This window comes from Phaenicophaeus curvirostris, chromosome 6 (genome assembly GCF_032191515.1).
Source record: "Phaenicophaeus curvirostris isolate KB17595 chromosome 6, BPBGC_Pcur_1.0, whole genome shotgun sequence".
NCBI classification, from domain to species: domain Eukaryota; kingdom Metazoa; phylum Chordata; class Aves; order Cuculiformes; family Cuculidae; genus Phaenicophaeus; species Phaenicophaeus curvirostris.
Genome location: NC_091397.1, coordinates 18000954 through 18019354, shown reverse-complemented (window position 1 = coordinate 18019354; position 18401 = coordinate 18000954). Strand labels below are relative to the sequence as shown.

At 40.9% G+C, this 18401-nt stretch overlaps 1 protein-coding gene across 1 annotated transcript in view; it reads left to right on the top strand.

Moving 5' to 3' along the window:
- APBB1IP (amyloid beta precursor protein binding family B member 1 interacting protein) overlaps positions 1-18401 on the top strand; it is a 67176-nt gene continuing 48775 nt past the window's right edge. The window contains exons 1-2 of the mRNA XM_069859455.1: positions 1-79; positions 17318-17389. Of these exons, the coding sequence (XP_069715556.1) occupies positions 17318-17389 (72 nt within the window). The 5' untranslated portion in view covers positions 1-79. The remainder of the gene's footprint in view (positions 80-17317; positions 17390-18401) is intronic.

Here is an 18401-nt window from a genome sequence, read left to right as displayed (position 1 = left end):
AGGTGGCCGCCCCGGGGCGGCCGCAGTTCCCCCCGGAGGCTCGTGGCGGGTGAGCTGGGCAGCGCCGCCGGGAGCCAAGGTGAGCGGGGAGGGGGGCTCGAGGGAGAGACGCGAGCGGGCGCTCTGCCCGGCGGGCCCCGCTGCCCTCCCACTCGGGGCAGGAGCCGCCCCGCGGCAAACGGGGCCTCGGCGGGGTGCGGGCGGGAGGCCGGCGGTGGGTCCGGCGGGGACGGTGGCTCGCGGCTGTCGGGAAGGTGGCAGCGGAGACCGCGGTCCCAGCTCCCCAGCGGCCAAGAACCACACCATGTGAATGTGCTAATCCGTCAGCCTTTAGCTGAGCGTGTAAGCGGGTGCTGCGGTTATGACAAAACGGGCAGTACAGGCTTCCAAGGAACACGGTTTACATCTCTCTGCCGGTGGTGTGCTCGGCCACGTGCTTTACGGAAGAAACAGACACCTCTCCTGACATTCAGGAGGCCGATCCTACGTGATACAATCATAAAATAATAGAATAGTTTGGCTTGGAAGGGACCTTAAAGATCCTCCAGTTCCAACTCCCCTGCCGTGGGCAGGGACACCTCCCAGGGGATCAGGCTGCCCAAGGCCCCATCCAACCTGGTCTTCAGCACCCCCAGGGATGGGGCAGCCACAGCTTCCCTGGGCAACCTGTGCCAGTGCCTCAACACTCTCAGAGTGAAGAAATTCCTCCTTATATCTAGTCTAAATCTGCCCCCTCCAATTTATTTCTATCGTCCCTAGTCCTATCACTACAAACCTTTCTAAACGGTCCCTCCCCCAGCTTTCTTGTAGGCCCCCCTGAGGTACTGAAAAGTCTCTATAAGATCTCCTTGGAGCCTTCTCTTCTCCAGGCTGAACAATCCCACCTCTCAGCCTGAACTCCGTGATACTCTCATCTGAACACCGTGCAGGAGAAACATAGACAAGTCTCTACAAGCTTGAGTGGTTTTTCAGTGCTTTGTGCATCTAAAGAGAACTTACTAAATGCATTCATCGTCATACTGGGAAGATGGATACCATAGGGCCTTCTAGGCAGTGTATCATCCAGCCTGTCCTATTTAATGTTGAAAATTTGGATGCAGAAATACAGCCTACAAACAAAATACACAGCATGCTATCAAACTGGAACGGACAGTTTGGGTGGTTTTTTTGAGATCTCTGCCTGCCCCAGATTACTCTGACTCGGTCATTAGCCTGGCTGCAGCTTGGCTTTACCCCTCACAACTTCTGTTTACGGGATTTTGGCAGTCAGTTTCCTCTTTGCTTCTAGTTCCCCTTTGTGAATTACCTGACATAAACATTTTGTCATCTGTTCCTGACTTGCTTCTAAAAAATGCTCATTTCAAATTTTACTCTGTTGATGTCCCTGTTAGTTAATTACCTTGCTGCTGTACATTAGTGGTCTAAATGTGGGGTAGGTTTAATACATCTGTTTCATACAAGACAAATAGGTAAGCCCCAGTGCCTCAGAGGGCTGTATTAGATGACCTGCTTCACCTGTGTAGGTTCCTACTGATTTGTCTTCACTAACTTTACAAAATTTTGTTCTAGAAACTTTGTAAAGAATGTGAATTTAGGTTAAAACATTATGTTTAAAACAGAATGTTTTACTTTTTGCTGAGCCTGTTCAGTTCTGTTTCCCCTTATGGGCTTTCTAAGGAGGCTGTTACCTTTAATTGTACTACATGCTTTGCGAAAGCATTCCTTAAAAATTGTGATAATTTGGCTTGAAATATGGATTACAAATATCTTGGGGAGGTTTGATGAATAAAGCATTACAGATAGCTGAATGATCCTTGTTTTAGCTTCTCTGAGAATTGTGATTCATCTGCGAGCACACATAACAGGAAAAATGTACTGTCTCTAAAAGGGTACTTTTGATCATTCCCTATGTCCTCTCTTTCTTCTTCAAATACCTCCTGTGGGTACTGCAAACTCTTCTGGTGTTTGGAGGCATTATGACTGACAGCTCAAAGTAGTTACTCAGTAAATTGTGTTTTAATTGTTCATGTTGGAGTTGGTGATTGTTTGATGTGCAGTATCTTCACGCAGGGTATGATTATTTGGTTATCAAGTGTATTTATTCCAGCTAAGTTTGCTTTTTACAGATCAAAAGTCTGATTCTCACCACACTTGAGAGTGTCTGCTACACCACACACTGTAACTCATGCACCTGTAAATCAGGCTGCAAACTTGATCTTTTTTTTTAATTTTTTTAAAACTTCAGAGACTAACACATTTGGGAGACTAACAATTTGAACAAAGAGGGCAACAGGTACAAACAGAGGCGCCAGTGGGATTTTGTAACCATCTAACTTAGACTGTGGACGGAGCTTTAGGAGCTTAGTAAGTGAAAAAATTGCCCAACGCACTAAGATTTTTCTTTATCTGTGTTTCCCTTTTCCCATTAGAAGAAACATCTTAAAGCAGTAAGAGGAACAAGAGGCGGAAAGCTTTCCTTCTCTTGCTCTGCAGTATGTGGTGAAGGAGAGGTTGGGCTTCGGTAACTAGTGGCTGGAGGGATCAGGTATTTCATCTCATTGTCTCTATAAAATGTCTGAGAAAACTAGTCTGGAGTACTGCTGGAGTTGAGAAGAGGCATTGTCTTGTTCAAGAGAGAACCTATCTTGTTTGCGGGTTCATGAATGTTTGTCCTTTGAGGAGGCAATAGGAATACGGATTTTGTTGAGTGTTTATGTTTCAGAGGTGTCTTTGAGAGAACACAGCCTATTTTGGTTTTCCTGTATAACATTCAGATATCAAGGCCTCTATCTCCTGCCCTCACTGCAAGCCACATTTGTTTTTCTTTTCCCACAGATATATTTATTTTATTTTCTAATCATTTCAGTATATCATAACTTGTTTTGGTGTAGGCCCATCTGACCTGTTGTGATGATGACTTCTGTGGTCAGATACTGCTCTGGAATGAAAGTGAAAATAAGACCTCTTATTTGCCTGCAGCAATATAGAAGCTTTAGGGTTTTTTTTCTGTTGGAAAGAAAACTAGTGACTGGTAACTTGCATCAATGCAGACTTTTCAGAGTAGCTGGACTTTAAAGTTGGTTGAGGAGGATCCTGCCTATAGACATCAGCATTTTAGTTAGTCACCTCAGGTTGTGAGTCACCTGCGCCGTCAACAGAGAGAGATAGATACTGCTAAAACTTGTTTCAGCTGCCTAGTTTTAGACAGCTACCATGAATTGTGCTCTATAAAATTGCCTTTCTTTCCCTTCATTGACTAAATAGAGCTGGGAATGACCAGGTCAGATGCAGGTGTCATAGTAACTCCACCATATGTCTTTTCATGATTAGGAGTGACCCATGATAAAGTAAAGTTGCTTTTGGAAAAGCAGGTATTTAGATCAGCTTTCCTTACTATCTAGCCTGTTGGTTATTGCTATCCTAGATATTGTGTAGCTGCCAGCATAGAAGAGAGCGTGTTGCTTTGTGAAAGCACAAAGCTAGGGTGCTGTGTTTAAGTGGCTGTAGGAGACTTCTGAGCATCTACACGAGCACACGTTCCTCCCCATCCCTCAGTATTAGTTTATAGCATTGCTCCAAGACTATGAATGAAAAGGAAATGCAAATTACTTTGATCTGACTTGCAACTTTAATGTAGGAATTCACAAACTGGTTTGACATTAACTGTTTAAAAAGTTTAAGTCAGTCATTAGTTTCAAAGCCTTTCTTCCAGTAAAGTGAACTGCTAGGTCTGTGGCTAGCTAATTGCTCTCAGAATTTTTGTTACCAGAAGCTATATCAGCCTGCACATAGCAGTGTTTCTTCTTGTTGAGCATTGATCCAGCATGTCATGAATTTAGCTTCAAATGATTTATTAGGAGAATTAGGATATACCTGTCATGGAGAGGAGTGATGTGGGTGGGTGGGTGTGTGGGTGTGTGGGGAGGGGTGGAAATTCAGCTTCTAGTGGTATTGCTAGTCCATCAAACATAAACAGAACAGATAGGAGCCAAAACCACAAATGGCCACTGGATGCATATGCTGATAAAAATTGCAGATGACCTTCCGAGTCCCCAGTTTTTGGCAAAATAATGTGTCTGCCTAGAATGCAGCTCACCAAGAGGGTGGGTACGCTCCACACAACTGTGGCTTCCCTGCTGGCATCAAGTCCATATAGGCAGCAAATCACAATTTATTCCTTGGTATCCTCAGCTCATCTGTTTTGGTACTCTCACTAATCTTCAGGTAGCCCAGGCTGCAGACATAATTACATTTATTCTGCTTCAGAGCAAGATTTTGACGCATTTCTTAAGATTTTTCTAGTAGTTTCTGATATTACTCTAAGCCCCCATTCTCTCACTTGCTATGGGAATTGCATTGAAGCACAGAAATGAGAAGGATGTATCAGCCCAGAAAGCTTTTTTGAAAGTTGATGTGGTTTTTTTGTCTCTGATTGCAAATTTTGAAAGGTAATAATTTAAATAACAGTCAAGTCTACACTACTATTCTCTCTGCTTTTTGATGATTTCTTGTATTTGAAAGATCTGCTGTACATGTGGCTTGGAGGGCCTGAGTTGGTGAGATAACCCTGAGCAAGTGAGAAGACGTGCTAAAAACAGGAACCCAGCTAACATTCCCAAATACTTGTTGTGCTTACAGCTTAGTTTTGTACTTTGGTGACCACATCTAATGTCTGAGTGAGCAGGTACAAATGAGTCAGTGTTTTTGGATGGCAGTCTTAGGAAGAGATTCAGCATAAGCTTCACTGTAGTTTTGTCTCATGGGGGGCCACATTCTTCCATGAAACTCAGCAAGACCTTTCATATCTGTCACTAGATTGACTTCTTTTGTTTCCTCTGTGTCATGATGAAGTCGCTATCTCTGACCAGGTCAGTTGTTCCATCCCTCCTCCACTTGGTAAGATAAAAAAGAGGGAGACAGTGGCACCTCTTTCTCATGGAAAAACCTTACAGAAATGGAAGGATTGCACTGGACATGTCACAAGGTTCTTGTCATATTGCTGCATTTTCTTCCCATAACAGTTTCTTTTGTGTGGTTCAGGGCGTGCCGGGCTGTGGCAAAGCAACCACAGCCATACTAGTATAACATCCCATCTGTGGTGACTCCAGACATCCACTTTCCGTACTGATCTTCATGTGAAACCCACTCCTTATAGCTGTTGTCATTGTGCATTATATAGACTGAAAGAAACAGCTTTTCTAGATGGAAAGTTAATAATCATAGAATAGTTTGGGTTGGAAGGGACCATAAAGATCATCTAGTTCCAACCCCCCTGCCATAGGCAGAGGTGCATCCCGGTAGGTCAGGCTGCTCAAGGCCCCATCCAGCCTGGCCTTGAACACTTCTAGGGATGGGGCATCCATAACTTCCGTGGGCAACCTGTTCCAGTGCCTCAACATTCTCACGGTGAAGAAATAATGGGCCTTGAAATTGTTCATTACTGTTCAGTCAGTAAAGAGAAGGTTTTGAGAAAAGTCTTAATTTAATTTTTCTATCACACACTATGGTGCGGAGCACTGTACTTTGGTGAAATACCTATAAATTCCTATTGAAGCATTACTTGCTTAATTTGATTGTATATGAAACAAATAGGTTCAATAAAATGTTTACAGATTGTTTTCACCCTTTTACTTCACTCTAATCTGTTAGACCATTTTAGGCTAGTGTCTTTTCATCTTTCAGTCTTCCTTTCCTTTGTCATCTGTGCCATCCCTTAAACATTTCTGGCAGTAATAGTAACACATGATTATAAGTGATAAGATGATGATTTAGAGCTTTTGCCAGTGACTAGGGCCTAGGTATAAATTATTTGTATGAGTAGACAGTTCTGTCATGGACCCTTAGAGCATATCCTGCAGTTAGTGCTGAGGGCTCATTGTGGGAGGGAATGAATATTGGAAAAGATGAGCCATTCATTATTCAACGTAGCGGCTCCTGCATTTAAATTTTGTACTGTAACTTTTAATTCTTTTTTTGTCTGCCAAAATTTGTGCTATTATTTTCATTATTCCACTCTTAACATATCTTCCTTCTGTAGGAAACTGGGGAGGGGAAGGATTTTCCCCCATTGTGGATTCCTGCATTTCTTCCTCTCCCATCTGTGCGCTTCCTTGTTTTCTGTTTTTCTGCTTGTTAGACAGTCTGTTCACCTGGGGTGAACTTTATGGGTTGTGAAGCTAGGTATCAAAATCTTCATTTAGTAGAGAGCCACAAGACACATATAGCTTAGTGACCTAAGGATAAGGGAATTCTGGGAGTAGTTCAAGAATAGCAAATGGGAATTAAGTGCTTATAGCCCATCTGCTCCATTGCAAGGCAGAGTTAGGCTAGGCATTCTGCTGGTTCCAAAAATTATTAATAATTGCACTGTTCTCATTTGCTGGCTATTTTTTAAATACAAGACAGTCTTTTGTTTTCATGTACGTTCTGTATAGGAATGTTGGGTAACTGAAAAAAAAAAAAACAGGAAGGAAAAATTACACCAGCATCAAAAAACTAGAGATTATGGGAAACAATGTGGAAACAGAACAAATTTGTGCTGCTTAGACTTATATTGCTTTTTCACTATTCAGCTCTCCCATTAAGGCAGGAAATGAAGGGAACCGGAACTGAAATTCATATTTGCTGGTAACTTGTATGCCCGCAGTTGTTTATGCCTGAGTAGAGCTGAAGTAGATGTGTTATCAACACAAGATGAATAAGCGTAGATCAGCTGGTGGTTCATGAGCTGAATCCAGCTCAGGGTACGTGCTCCCATCCAGCTTTCTGCCTTTCTCAGGAGAAGGCGAGTTGGGGGAATGGATATCTTGTTCCTGTGAGACAGTAATCTGGCACAGAATAGGGAATTGTTTCTACTACCAAGCTATGTGAAGACATAGGACTGGAAATACATCTCTTCCTACCATTTATTCTACACAGAGAGTTTGTACTGCCTGTATGGCTTGCTTGTGGGTAGAAAGCCCCCAAACTGGACCAGTTTGCAGTAAATAATTCTGTTATAAAGGAAAAAGAAGATGACCAAACCTATAGCCATACAGTTTTTCTGTAATGTTCTTAGACTCACAGGCCTGACTGAAGCACATTGTCTACTGGGAGGATACTTTATAAGGATGAACAGGAGCAGCACTGCTTTTGAGCTTCTTAGGGAGCAGACAGAAGACTGTGAAGGGAATTTCTGGTACACAGAAATTGCTCTCCAGCTTTTTCCTCCCTGAGTTTTTCCTCCCTGGCTTACACTGGGGTTTCTTTTTCCCTTGACTTAGGTGCTTTTAACTCCCAGTTCCCAGCCACTCAAGTATCTTTGGTTTACATTTTCAGGAGTCCAGAATCCAGACTCTATGTCTTTGCCTGGGAGTGATTTTGGAGAGAAGCTTGGTGAATGAGTTGTTTCACACCCAGCATGTGTGCCATATCCCTCTACACTCCTTTTCTGTAGCCATAGCATACAGTGCCTGCCACTGGTTAAATGCTCTTCCTGTGTTCTCTCATCTTAGTAGGAGAACTCTTTGGTATCTCCCTGCTCTGGCCTTGAGCAACTTCCTCCTGACACACCGTGGACAAGGTTTTAGGTAGGACTTTGTTCCTCTCAGTCTCTCTTAACTGAGCCTCTGGGAACATTCCATAACCTTGTCACCTCATCCTAAGAACAGGACCCAGAGCTGCTTCTCTCAAACACCACTCTTAGCAGCGAGGTAAAGGAGAGTTTGTTTGGAGCAGTGCATGGGAGAGAGAGGCTGGCGAGCACAGAGGTGATGGATGCTGATGCAGTGTCATCTGAAGGACAGCCTCAGACTCAGTGTCCCATGGTACTTTATGAACATACTAGACCTTTGTCCCTCTGTCTCTCAACAACAGAAAATGAAATACTTAAATACATATCACTGAAAAAGATGGTGATATAGTTGTGCAGTTGGGGTACTCATGCATAAAAATTCCTATGGCGTTTAAAATATCACTATCATCGTAGCAAAACAAGGGTAAAATACAACTGTTGATGTCATTAAAGTGCAGCAGTATAGCTTTCAGGTCTATGAAATTTGGATCTTCTTCCAAATTCAGCTCAAACTGCAGGCATGTTCCTGTAATACAAGTGAGTTAACTGTGAATTTCCAGAACAGCAAAAAAGAGAACAAGCTTTCAAAAGGTTTAATTGTATAAATGGCATCATTACAATTTCTATGAAGTGGAAGTAGGATCTGTGAATTTGGGGTGCTCTTATCTAAAGGTGTTTCTGCTTACATCTGGATGGATGGTTCTGGAGTTAATAATAAGCTTAAGTATCTAGTGTGCTTTCATGCTTTCCGGAGGCATTATGAAGAATATGGTAGAAGATGACAAGAAGTCAGAACTGGTTCCACAGTATGTAAAAATGTGTCTGGAGCAATTAGTGGAAAATGCTGTGAAGTGTTTTTTGTAGCGCCAGCTCCAGAAGAGGCTCTAGTGCCTGAGGTTAACATTACAAAAGGATTCTCTTGCATTGTTGTATTTATGTGCCATTTTTGTTTTAATCCAAAGCCAAATGTGACTTACTTTTAAACTAGGAAAAGTACTTCGCAGTTGTATCAGTCTTCTTGCAGCTGCTAGTGTTTTAGTGTGTCACTGTCATTCCATCATGAGCAGAGTTATGACACCCATCCCTGAGATAAATACGCAGTCTAATTTCAGCTGCAGATAAACCTACAGTCATTGGCAGACAGGGTTTCCCAGAAGAATGGGTAATAAGAACAAGAAACTGCTTTCAGAGTTATCTGTGTGTGCGGGCTTCTTCTTGGAGAATGCCATGCTTATGAATGTTGGGAAAGTACAGCACTGCAAGTAGTCTAATTGCTTTTGATCCATCCTTTTCAGAATATGACTTAGTATTAAAACCGAAGAGAGTTACATGATACAGGGTAAGCTTATGTGCGTAAGAAAAAGTCTTTGAAACATGCTAAGTCCGAAATCTGATAGTGATTTTCAAAGCTTGAAGGCAGCTGCCACTTCTCCTTTATCACTCCAAAACTTAAATTTCCTTTCTTAGTACCTGCTAGAATTAGTAAGTAATTGGAATATTTTTTCTAGTCTGAGTTCTACAGAGACAGATGTTCTTGTATTCTGCTTCATAAAAATTGACCTAAATGTCTGTTACAGACTTTTTACTAGACATGATGCAATAGCTAGTTAAGGAACTTCCATCCTGACTCTCTTAAATAGATAAGAAACATTTGTGTAGTCAAAGTTTTTCTTGACACCTAGCTGCAAGATCATTGTAAGAAACCATTACAGATCTGCAATCAATTTGGCCAGCAGGTTATCACCAGCACTGACTAGTGTCACATGCTTCAAAAGGAAGAATTATAAAAAATCCTGTGCGGGTATGGTGTAACCTGTCTATTGTGAAAGCTTTACTCCACATACCAAATTGGTGGAGGTTTTGTTTTAGGTCTTGAAACCTTAGGTTCACCACATCCTCACCTGAAACTCTTTGAAATACTGACAATTCCAGCTATAGCTGCTTATAGTGAAAACCAACTCCTCAGCTTGCAAACTCACCTGTTTTGATGATGATTTTCACAATTAGACTGCTCACATTTCCCAAGAACAATTGCAAAGACTTTCAGTTTCTATCCCATTGACCTCATGTAATAAACCAGGACAAAATGATGCCTCAGTAACCTTCCTATAGGTTTTGATTGTTTGTCTTCTTTTTATCACACTGCTTTAACATCTGCTTTCGGTTTTCTTCTTTCCAGTTTTGCTCTTTATGGTTGGGCTTTTCTCACTTTCATCTCTTATCCCTAACTCTCCTCTTTTTTACTCTCTTTGATATGGGATGATGTATTTTGCATAGTGTGCTGTAGGTAAGGGTGAATCTCTGATTTGAGTGATTTAATCACTGGGATACTGGTGGGCCTTTCTAAAATGTTAAAGATTTCTTCACTCCAGAAAGCATTTAAGCACTCAATGTTAGCAGGAAGTGACACTGCTTTAGTGATTGTCTGGATAGCCAAACAGCTTGTGTTTGTTTTGGTGGACTCAGCACTCCGACACTTAAACGCAGGGGCTAGGAGGTGAAAGTGTGGGTTTGATCTTTCCCTATGACTTGTAAAAATATTCTTTGTGTATTTTTATCCTTGCTGTTTACATATGTAACTGTTTAAGAATAATGATGCTTTGAATTCAATGAACATATCTGTCACTGTTCACCAAATCACTAAGTGGACTGGTTCCTAATACTGGTCATAGCATGAATCCACTGTAAGTATTTGGTCTACTGATAGCATGCTGTTCTTCATGCCTTTTCTGTTTGTAGACCTTAGGTTGATTAAACTGCATCAACTCAACTGCGGCTGAGTTGCAGAGATGGTAATCTCATGTGTGGTAACAGTTGGTGTTTCCTGTTCAGTGTTGCACCAGGGCTTTGAGCTTGTTTTCAAATTGCGAGTGCAGAAGCCTTGTTACCGTGTAACTTAGACCACTCTTCCTGTTGAAAGGGACTGGCTTTTTGTAGTTCTCCATGCTCTCAGATGCTAACAGTTCAAACTCTGGTTGGTATAGTGCAAGGCTTGGTTTTTTTGAGGTATACCATATCATCACCTGGTCAGATTTCATTATATTTTTTAATAGTTTCTTTTTTAAGCAGGATGAATTTTATGCCATTGTTCTGTTAGCTTCCTGCCAAGTGATAATGGTTCTATCAAACAACTCCATTTCCTATGTATTGTTCACAGACATAGTGCTGCTGTCTTACCTAAGTGATAATCACAAAACTTTCTTCATTCTTAAAGTTTTTTTTAAATTTTTTAAATTTTTTTTTAATTTTCTTATTCTTTCTAGTATCTTAACAAGTCAAATGTATGCAGCCATGGAGAAATCATATCCTGATTTTAGTTACAGAGTTCATACTCTAGACCAGGAAAGGCAGTTGCTGTTCCACCTGTCAGTACATGACAATAAATAACATAGGGGAGGTTCTACTTAACCCAGGTCAGATTGTGTACCTTAAGAGTGAGCACAAGGATTGCTTCTCCATTCTTGCATCTGATTAAGAAATTACTCAGTCAGTGTTTTACTTTTGTGCTTCTGAATACTGGACCATCCCTATGGGAAAATAGTGTTGTTCACTGTCAGCGAAGTGCATTGCTCATGCAAGCCCAACAAGTCAGACCAAGGAGTGTGTCTTCTCCATCTCTGTGGGGCTAGCTTTCTTTCTGTGCATATGCCCCATTTCTCTGGTATTAAAAGCAAAATAACTTGATTCCATCTTCTTGTGTAGCACAAAACAAACAAATTTACATCTGAGTTTCAAAAAAAGGTATATATAGAATACATATTTAGGAGAAGTAAGAATTTTTGTGTGGGTCTGTTGCTAAGTTTAGAGGTACAGTGCATAGGAGTTTTTTTGTATTGTCATCCAGGGCAACAGGGCTGGTTCTTGTGAGAAGGTGACGGTTGGAGGCCCCCTCACAGGAGTACCTGAACGGATGCAAGTGCGTTTTTTGAAAAGGTAGCAAAGTGTTTGACAGAGAAAAGGCAGGTACTGCAAAAGGCAGACACTGACAAGTAAGAGGAAGTAGGAACACGTGTACAGAAACCATATATTTTCATTGGGTGAACGGAAATATTAAAAAGATGCTAGGAGTACAAAGAGTGTAAAATAACTACAGTTTTCTTATTCACATCTCTTAATTTAGTTTTAAATTATTTTTATCAGCAATGAGGCTGCTAAATTGGAAAGGTAAAAAGAATAACAGATCTAAGAAGGTCTGGAGGACTTCTGATAAATGGTGAGATGAATAAATGTACCGATGAGTCAAAATACAATGAGTCAATATTTATGTATTATATTTAATATATATAAGCTGATTTGTGAGACTATCAAGTTGAAGAGAAAAATGCCCCAACCCTTTAGGCATAAAGTATGAGAAATGTGGGAGTATTAAAAAACAAACAAACCAAAACAAAGAAAAACACAAAAGAAAAAGAGGTTTTCATGAGACATCAATGAAGATTTGAGAATGTGAAATTTTGGGGGATGGGAAAGAGAGCAAACACCTTTGCCTGTACGATTGTTGTTACTTTAAAGTATTCTATAACACATCAATTTGAAAATAAATCACTTAAAAAATAGGTTGGGTTTCACATGTATGCTTTCCCACAAGCCCCTCCTTAGCATATTTATTCTTGACAACCACAATTTCCTCTTTTTTAATTCTGATTTTTTTCTCTGGTTAAAATCTTATGCATAATATGGGAAATTTATTGTAAAAGTACTGTCTTTTTTTCAGTTTATTGTAGTTGATAGTGATTTTAAGAGTTACTATTATTAGTACCACATATTGAAAAAGCTGACAGAAAAGTTACTGTTCAGTGGATATAGAGGAGGATTGAGTAAGAAACTCAATGTTCTTCTGGGGACTTTGGTAAATCTCCCTTTTATTTGTTAAAAATATTTCATACACCTGCAGGTTTCACTTTGCATTTCTGGTTTGAATAAGTTCAAGGCTACTTATAAAAGCCAAAAGAATTTGCCAAAATGCAGCAACGTCTTCCTTGAATATGATAGTTCCCACATCTCTATATTGTTTTGTCTGTTTCTCCTACTGTGTCAATCAAATAAAAGAAATGGAATTGGTTGTGGAGAGGAGTGAAAGAAGAGGAGAGTGGATGGACAGTCTTTTGCAGCTCCGTGTTCTGGGGACTCATTGTACTATCTTTAGTTTTTCTAGCCCTTGACAAAATCGGTGATGAATTTGGAGAGTTCTCATATTAGTTTAATAGATCATTCAGTGTGTTCTAACACAAAAAATATTTCCAGTGTATTTGGTGGTTATGTTAATTTTGTCTTCTCAAGCCCAATCGATAAAAATTAAAGAGGGAAAAAAAGATATCAGTAAAGGCAATGTTTTTGATGGCTTTTTGACAGCATGGCTTTATCACCATGGCTGGTGACAATAATGATGGATATCTGTTCATTGAAAGTGACACAAGTATTTCCTTCTCAAAATATATGTTCAGGCCTTTACTCTCTTCTCCCATCTGCTTAAGGTGAATAAAAACTCTTAGTATTAAATGTTGTTTATTTTAATTGGTCAAGAAGAGTCATCAGTGACTAACTTGGCTCCATTTTACAGTGGTAATTCTTACAGAACTATTTGCACCTTGTTTTTCATAGATTTACATTATTTATCTTACTAATTGAACGTGTCTGAAGACTCAGAAAGTCATGTAGTTGCAAAGAAATAAACTCTAAATTTACTAGAGGCTGTAACAATCCCGTAATCTGGTGAAAGTGTCGTGTAACCCAATATTCAGTTCTCTTGCCTCTTTTTTTTTTTGTTAACTACTAAAGAGGGTTTTTAGATTTGGTGAGGTTTTTTTTCCCTTTCTTTAGACAATTCTTACTCCCTCTCTTGATGAGGTCTCCTGGTTGTAACCCGAGAGTAATTTTTTTGCCATTTTTATATTTCTGTTATGGAAAAATAAAACAAAGCAGGATTTCAGTTTGTCAGAGGAACCAGAATTAAGACTTTTCCCTGAAAGCAGATCTAGCCTGTGCTTAAAAGAACCACAAAAACATACAAATGTCTAGAGCAGATAAGATTTACCCAGCAGGTATTTTGTTCTTCTAAAGCAAAAAACAGGAAAACCTAAAATTATTCAATGTTATTTAAGCACTGATGAGATTCTTGTTAGTATGAACTACAGCTTCATTTTCTGTCACGTAACAAATCTGACTTCACTCTGCCTGATCAAATAAGTGCCATTTTATTTATCTTTTTTTTTTAATGAAAATTGATTCTCCAAGTCCCAGGTGCATAGGAAACTGTTGATTCAAATAATGAATTATAAGTAATTAGAAGTCAGCAATAGTTTACCCAACTAGTATGCTGCTGAATCAACAGAATTTTATATAGAAAGTTCTGTTTGATACCTATACATCGTGTATATATATTACATAAGAGTGACTGAGCCATCCATTGTGTGTTTGTCGGAATTGTAGAATGGTTTAGGTTGAAAGGGACCTTAAATATCATCCAGTTCCAAGCCTCCTGCCATGGGCAGGGACATCTCCACTAGACCAGGCTGCTCGAGGCCCCATCCAGCCTGGCCTTGAACACTTCCAGGGTGGGGGCATCCACAACACTGCTGGGAAATCTATGCCAAAGCCTCACCACCCTCATTGTGAAGATTTTTTTCCTAATGGCTAATCTAAACCTTCCCTCTTCCAATTTATAGCTATTCTCCCTTGTCCTATTACTACATGCCCTTGTAAACAGTCTCTCCCGAGCTTCAGTCCTCCTTCAGGTACAGGACGGCTGCTAAAAGGTCTCCCTGGAGCCTTCTCTTCTGCAGGCTGAGCAACCCCTGCTCTTTCAGGCTGTCCTCATAGCAGTGGTCCAGCTTTCTGATCATCTCCGCTGCCTTCCTCTGGACCCATTCCAACAGTTCCATGTGTTTCTTATGTTGAGGATTCCAGAACTGGACACAGTACTCCGGGTGGGGTCTCATGAGAGCTAAGTAGAGGGGCAGAATCACCTCTCTCGACCTGCTGCCTCTTTTGATGCAGACTTTTTTGATGCAGCCCAGGATATGGTTGGCCTTCTGGGCTGCAAACACACATTGCTGGTTCATGTTGAGCTTCTCATCAATCAGCACCCTGAAGTCCTTCTCCACAGGGCTGCTCTCAATCACATCCTGTTTTGAAACTGTGGATTGCCGTGACCCAGGTGTAGGACCTTGCACTTGGTCTTGTTGAACCTTATGAGGTTCATGCAGGCTCACTTCTCTAGCTTGTCCAGGTCCCTCTGGATTACAACCCATCCTTCTGGTGTTATAGCTGCACCACTCAGCTTGGTGTCATCTGCAAACTTGCTGAGGGTGCACTTGATCTTGTTCAATCAATGAAAATATTAAACAGCAGTGGTCCCAGTACAGACCCATGAGGGGCACCACTTGTCATGGATCTCCATCTGGACATTGAGCAGTTGACCACTACTCTCTGAATGTGACCATCCAACCAATTCCTTATCCCGAGTCTGATTGATGAAACCTCTGCATGTCTGCTCTTAGTGCGTTCTAGTGTCAGGCATAACATAAGTGGTAAGAGGACCAAGTCCAAAGTAGTCAGAGCTGCTCAGATTGCTCCAGTATTAACTATCATAATAAAGACTTGCTACCAAATAGTTTTCAAACAACAAATACCGACTTTTATCTCTTAACTGTGGAATAGGTACGTGACTCAAGATGTTCTGTTAAAGGAAAGCATTGAGATTGAAGAACAGGATACCTGCTGGTCTTTTATTGCCAGGCTTTGTAGTCATTAGAGTTGTTCTTGTCCTCAGTTTATTGCTTGTCTTACATCAGGTTAGTCCTCCTCCTGTAAAGTGCTGTAGTCGGTTAATCTTAGCTGGACACCAGGTACCCACCGAGCCACTCTACCACTCCCCATCCTCAGCAGAACAAGGGAAAGAAATATGATGGAAAAGCTCATGGGTCAAGATGTGGACAGGGAGATCACCTGCCAATTACTGGTTCAACATAGGAAAGTTAATTTAATTTATTGTACATTAATAAGACAGTAGGACAATGAGAAATAAGAAAAAAACTGAAAACATCTTCACCCCACCCATCCCTTCTTCCCAAGCTCAGCTTCACTCCCAGCTCTTCTGCCTCTTCTGCCTCAAGCAGCACAGTGGCCTGGGGAATGGGGATTACAAGACAGTTCATAATGCTTTGTCTCTGCCACTCCTTCTTCCTCATACTATTGCCCTGCTCCAGTGTGAGAGCCCTCCCAGTGGATATAGTCCTTCACGAACTTCTCCAGAGTAGGACCTTCACACAGGCTGCAGTTCTTCACAAACTGCTCCAGCATGGTTCCTTTCCACAGGGTACGGTCCTTCAGGAACAGACTGCTCCAGTTTGGCTCCCTCATGGAGTCACAGGACCTGCCAGAAAACCTGCTCTGTGTGGGCCCCTCTCCACAGGCTGCAGTTCCCACCAGCAGCCTGCTCCAGTGTGGGCACATCATGGCCTGCCGCTTCCTTCAGGGCGTGTCCATCTGCTCTAGCACAGTCCTCCATGGGCTGCAGGGGAACAACTTTCTTCACTATGGTCTTCACCATGGGCTGCAGAGGAATCTCTGCTCTGGTGTGTGGAGCACCTTCTCCCCCTCCTTCTCTGACGTTGGTGTCTGAAGGCTTGTTTCTCTTACACTTTCTCACTCCTCTCTTACAGCTGCTGCACAGCATTTTTACCCTTTCTCAAATATATTGCTGCGGAGGTGTCACCAGCATCACTGATGGAGTCAGCTTTGGCCAGCACCAAGTCCATCTTCGAGCCAGCTGGAATAACTGTCTCTCTCTGGCGTGGGGGCAGCTCCTGGTGTCTTCTTACAGAAGCCACCCCTGCAGCCAGAACCTTAGCACAGAAACCCCATAGAGGTGCACACAAAGCCATTGAACCTGAAAGATTACTTACATGTTTAAAGTTTGACCCTAGTTTAAACCCAAGTTTTATGTGATCAGTACCAGGATTCTCAATCCCTTGCAGACTGGAAACCTTAAGAAAATTATGTTTATAGTTCTTGGCTCTGACAGTGTTCCATGTCGGTCACTTTTACACTACTTCTCTCCCTGCAAAGGAACACATTTTTGAGAAAGTATTACTGCAGAAGCTCTATCTCCCCAGTATCTCAGTAGTACCACTCTATGGTGCTGTTCTCTCACCTGCCTCTTGCAACAAGAGCCATTTACTGTCACGCAGCATGTACTCATTTTCCTTGTCTCAATGCTCTCTCTCAGATGTGTTTAGATTAGGTAAGACTGGAGTTCTCTCAGTGCACTAGTAGTTGAAAGACAATAGAAATATTTAGACAAAATGTTGGTCATGTACTAGGTAACACCTAATGAACTCTCGCTTTATTAGTCATCTAAGCCAAAGAAAGAAAGATTTTGAGATGAAGCATTTGGGAATTTCTCAACCTCAAACTTTGTTTCCCTCTCCATCCCTCACTAGCTGCATCTCTTTGATGTTTAAGGTACAATCATGATTTATTAGCTAGTTCCTTCCTGTGAAATGTACATAATACAGGGAGCTTGCTGAAACTCCTAATGAGTGTAGAGACTAGGTTTGTGTTTAAGCATATACCGGATTAAGGTTCTGATCTGTAAGTAGTTATTTCTAAACTATGTGTAGAGGTTTTTGCAAGTCGTGAACAGTTATTGAAGTTAATTGAGAACGCAGTATAAAAGAACGTTGCATACCCTGTGGTTTTGACTGCTGCTGGTTTTGAAATGAATTTATGATGGTTCTTTATCTGTGGATATTTTTCTTTCAGATGGAGCAAACATGTGATGATATAGACGAAATGTTCAGCAATTTGCTTGGGGAGATGGACATGCTGACCCAGGTAAACAATTATTTTTTTCCATCATGATAAGAAAAATAGCTATTACGTGTTAGAAAAGCGGCAACTTTTGTGCATGCTTCATGTACCTCCACTCTGAATAACTACAGATACGTTATTTTGAAAAACCTTCAACTAAATTTCTTTATTTGACATTTAAAACAAGTGGCCTGAAGAATAAGGAAATGTCAGTGCAGGGTAGTTTGTTAAAGAGAGCTAACTGCTTATGAGAGACACTTTGTCCAATGAAAACAAATAAGCAATTTAAATTCATCTGGGCTTGGTCCCAAGAAATTGAAAGATTCTTTCAAAACAGGAAGAGATTGAGTCAGAATTTTCAGGTATGAATGCTTTGCATACATGAGTAAATGGGATTTGGCATGAGTGTCAAATGTGAACTGGAAATGAAAGAAACATCTTGGATATATGCATAAAAGCAATCTTTAGATATGGCGCAAAATACTGTTACAGCTGGGTGCCATTGAAGAATTTATAGAGGCATTATTGCCAGTGCTGAAAACACTCTTGAGCGAAAACTAAAATGGCATGAGCCTATTTCTAAACCTATAGTCATGGAGTACTTCCTGCAAAACCTGATGAATGGAGAATTTTTGTTTCTAAATAAACCCCACAAAGTCAATAAGGTTGTTGTATTTAATAAATATGCACTTGAAAACACGTAAGTCGTCACCCTGGACTCTGTGGGAGTTTGCTTACAGCTACTGCGTTGAAAGGTCTTTTCTCTTGGTGAATCCCAGTACTGTCCAAATTTAAATGCCAGTAAGTCTGAGCCACCAAATAAGAATTGTGCTTAAGCTATTTGAAAGCCAAGATTTCACTTGAAGTCCTTAGCTGTCAAATCACGATACTTTGCCCTTTGGTAGCCTTTCTGCTTTTTAAAGGCTTTTTATAACCATGTGTGTTTGTTACATATGTAAAAGAGGGAGGGGCTTAGGATAATTTAATTTCATTATTATGCCTTGGAAATTAGCAAAAGACTGCTTATGATAATTTT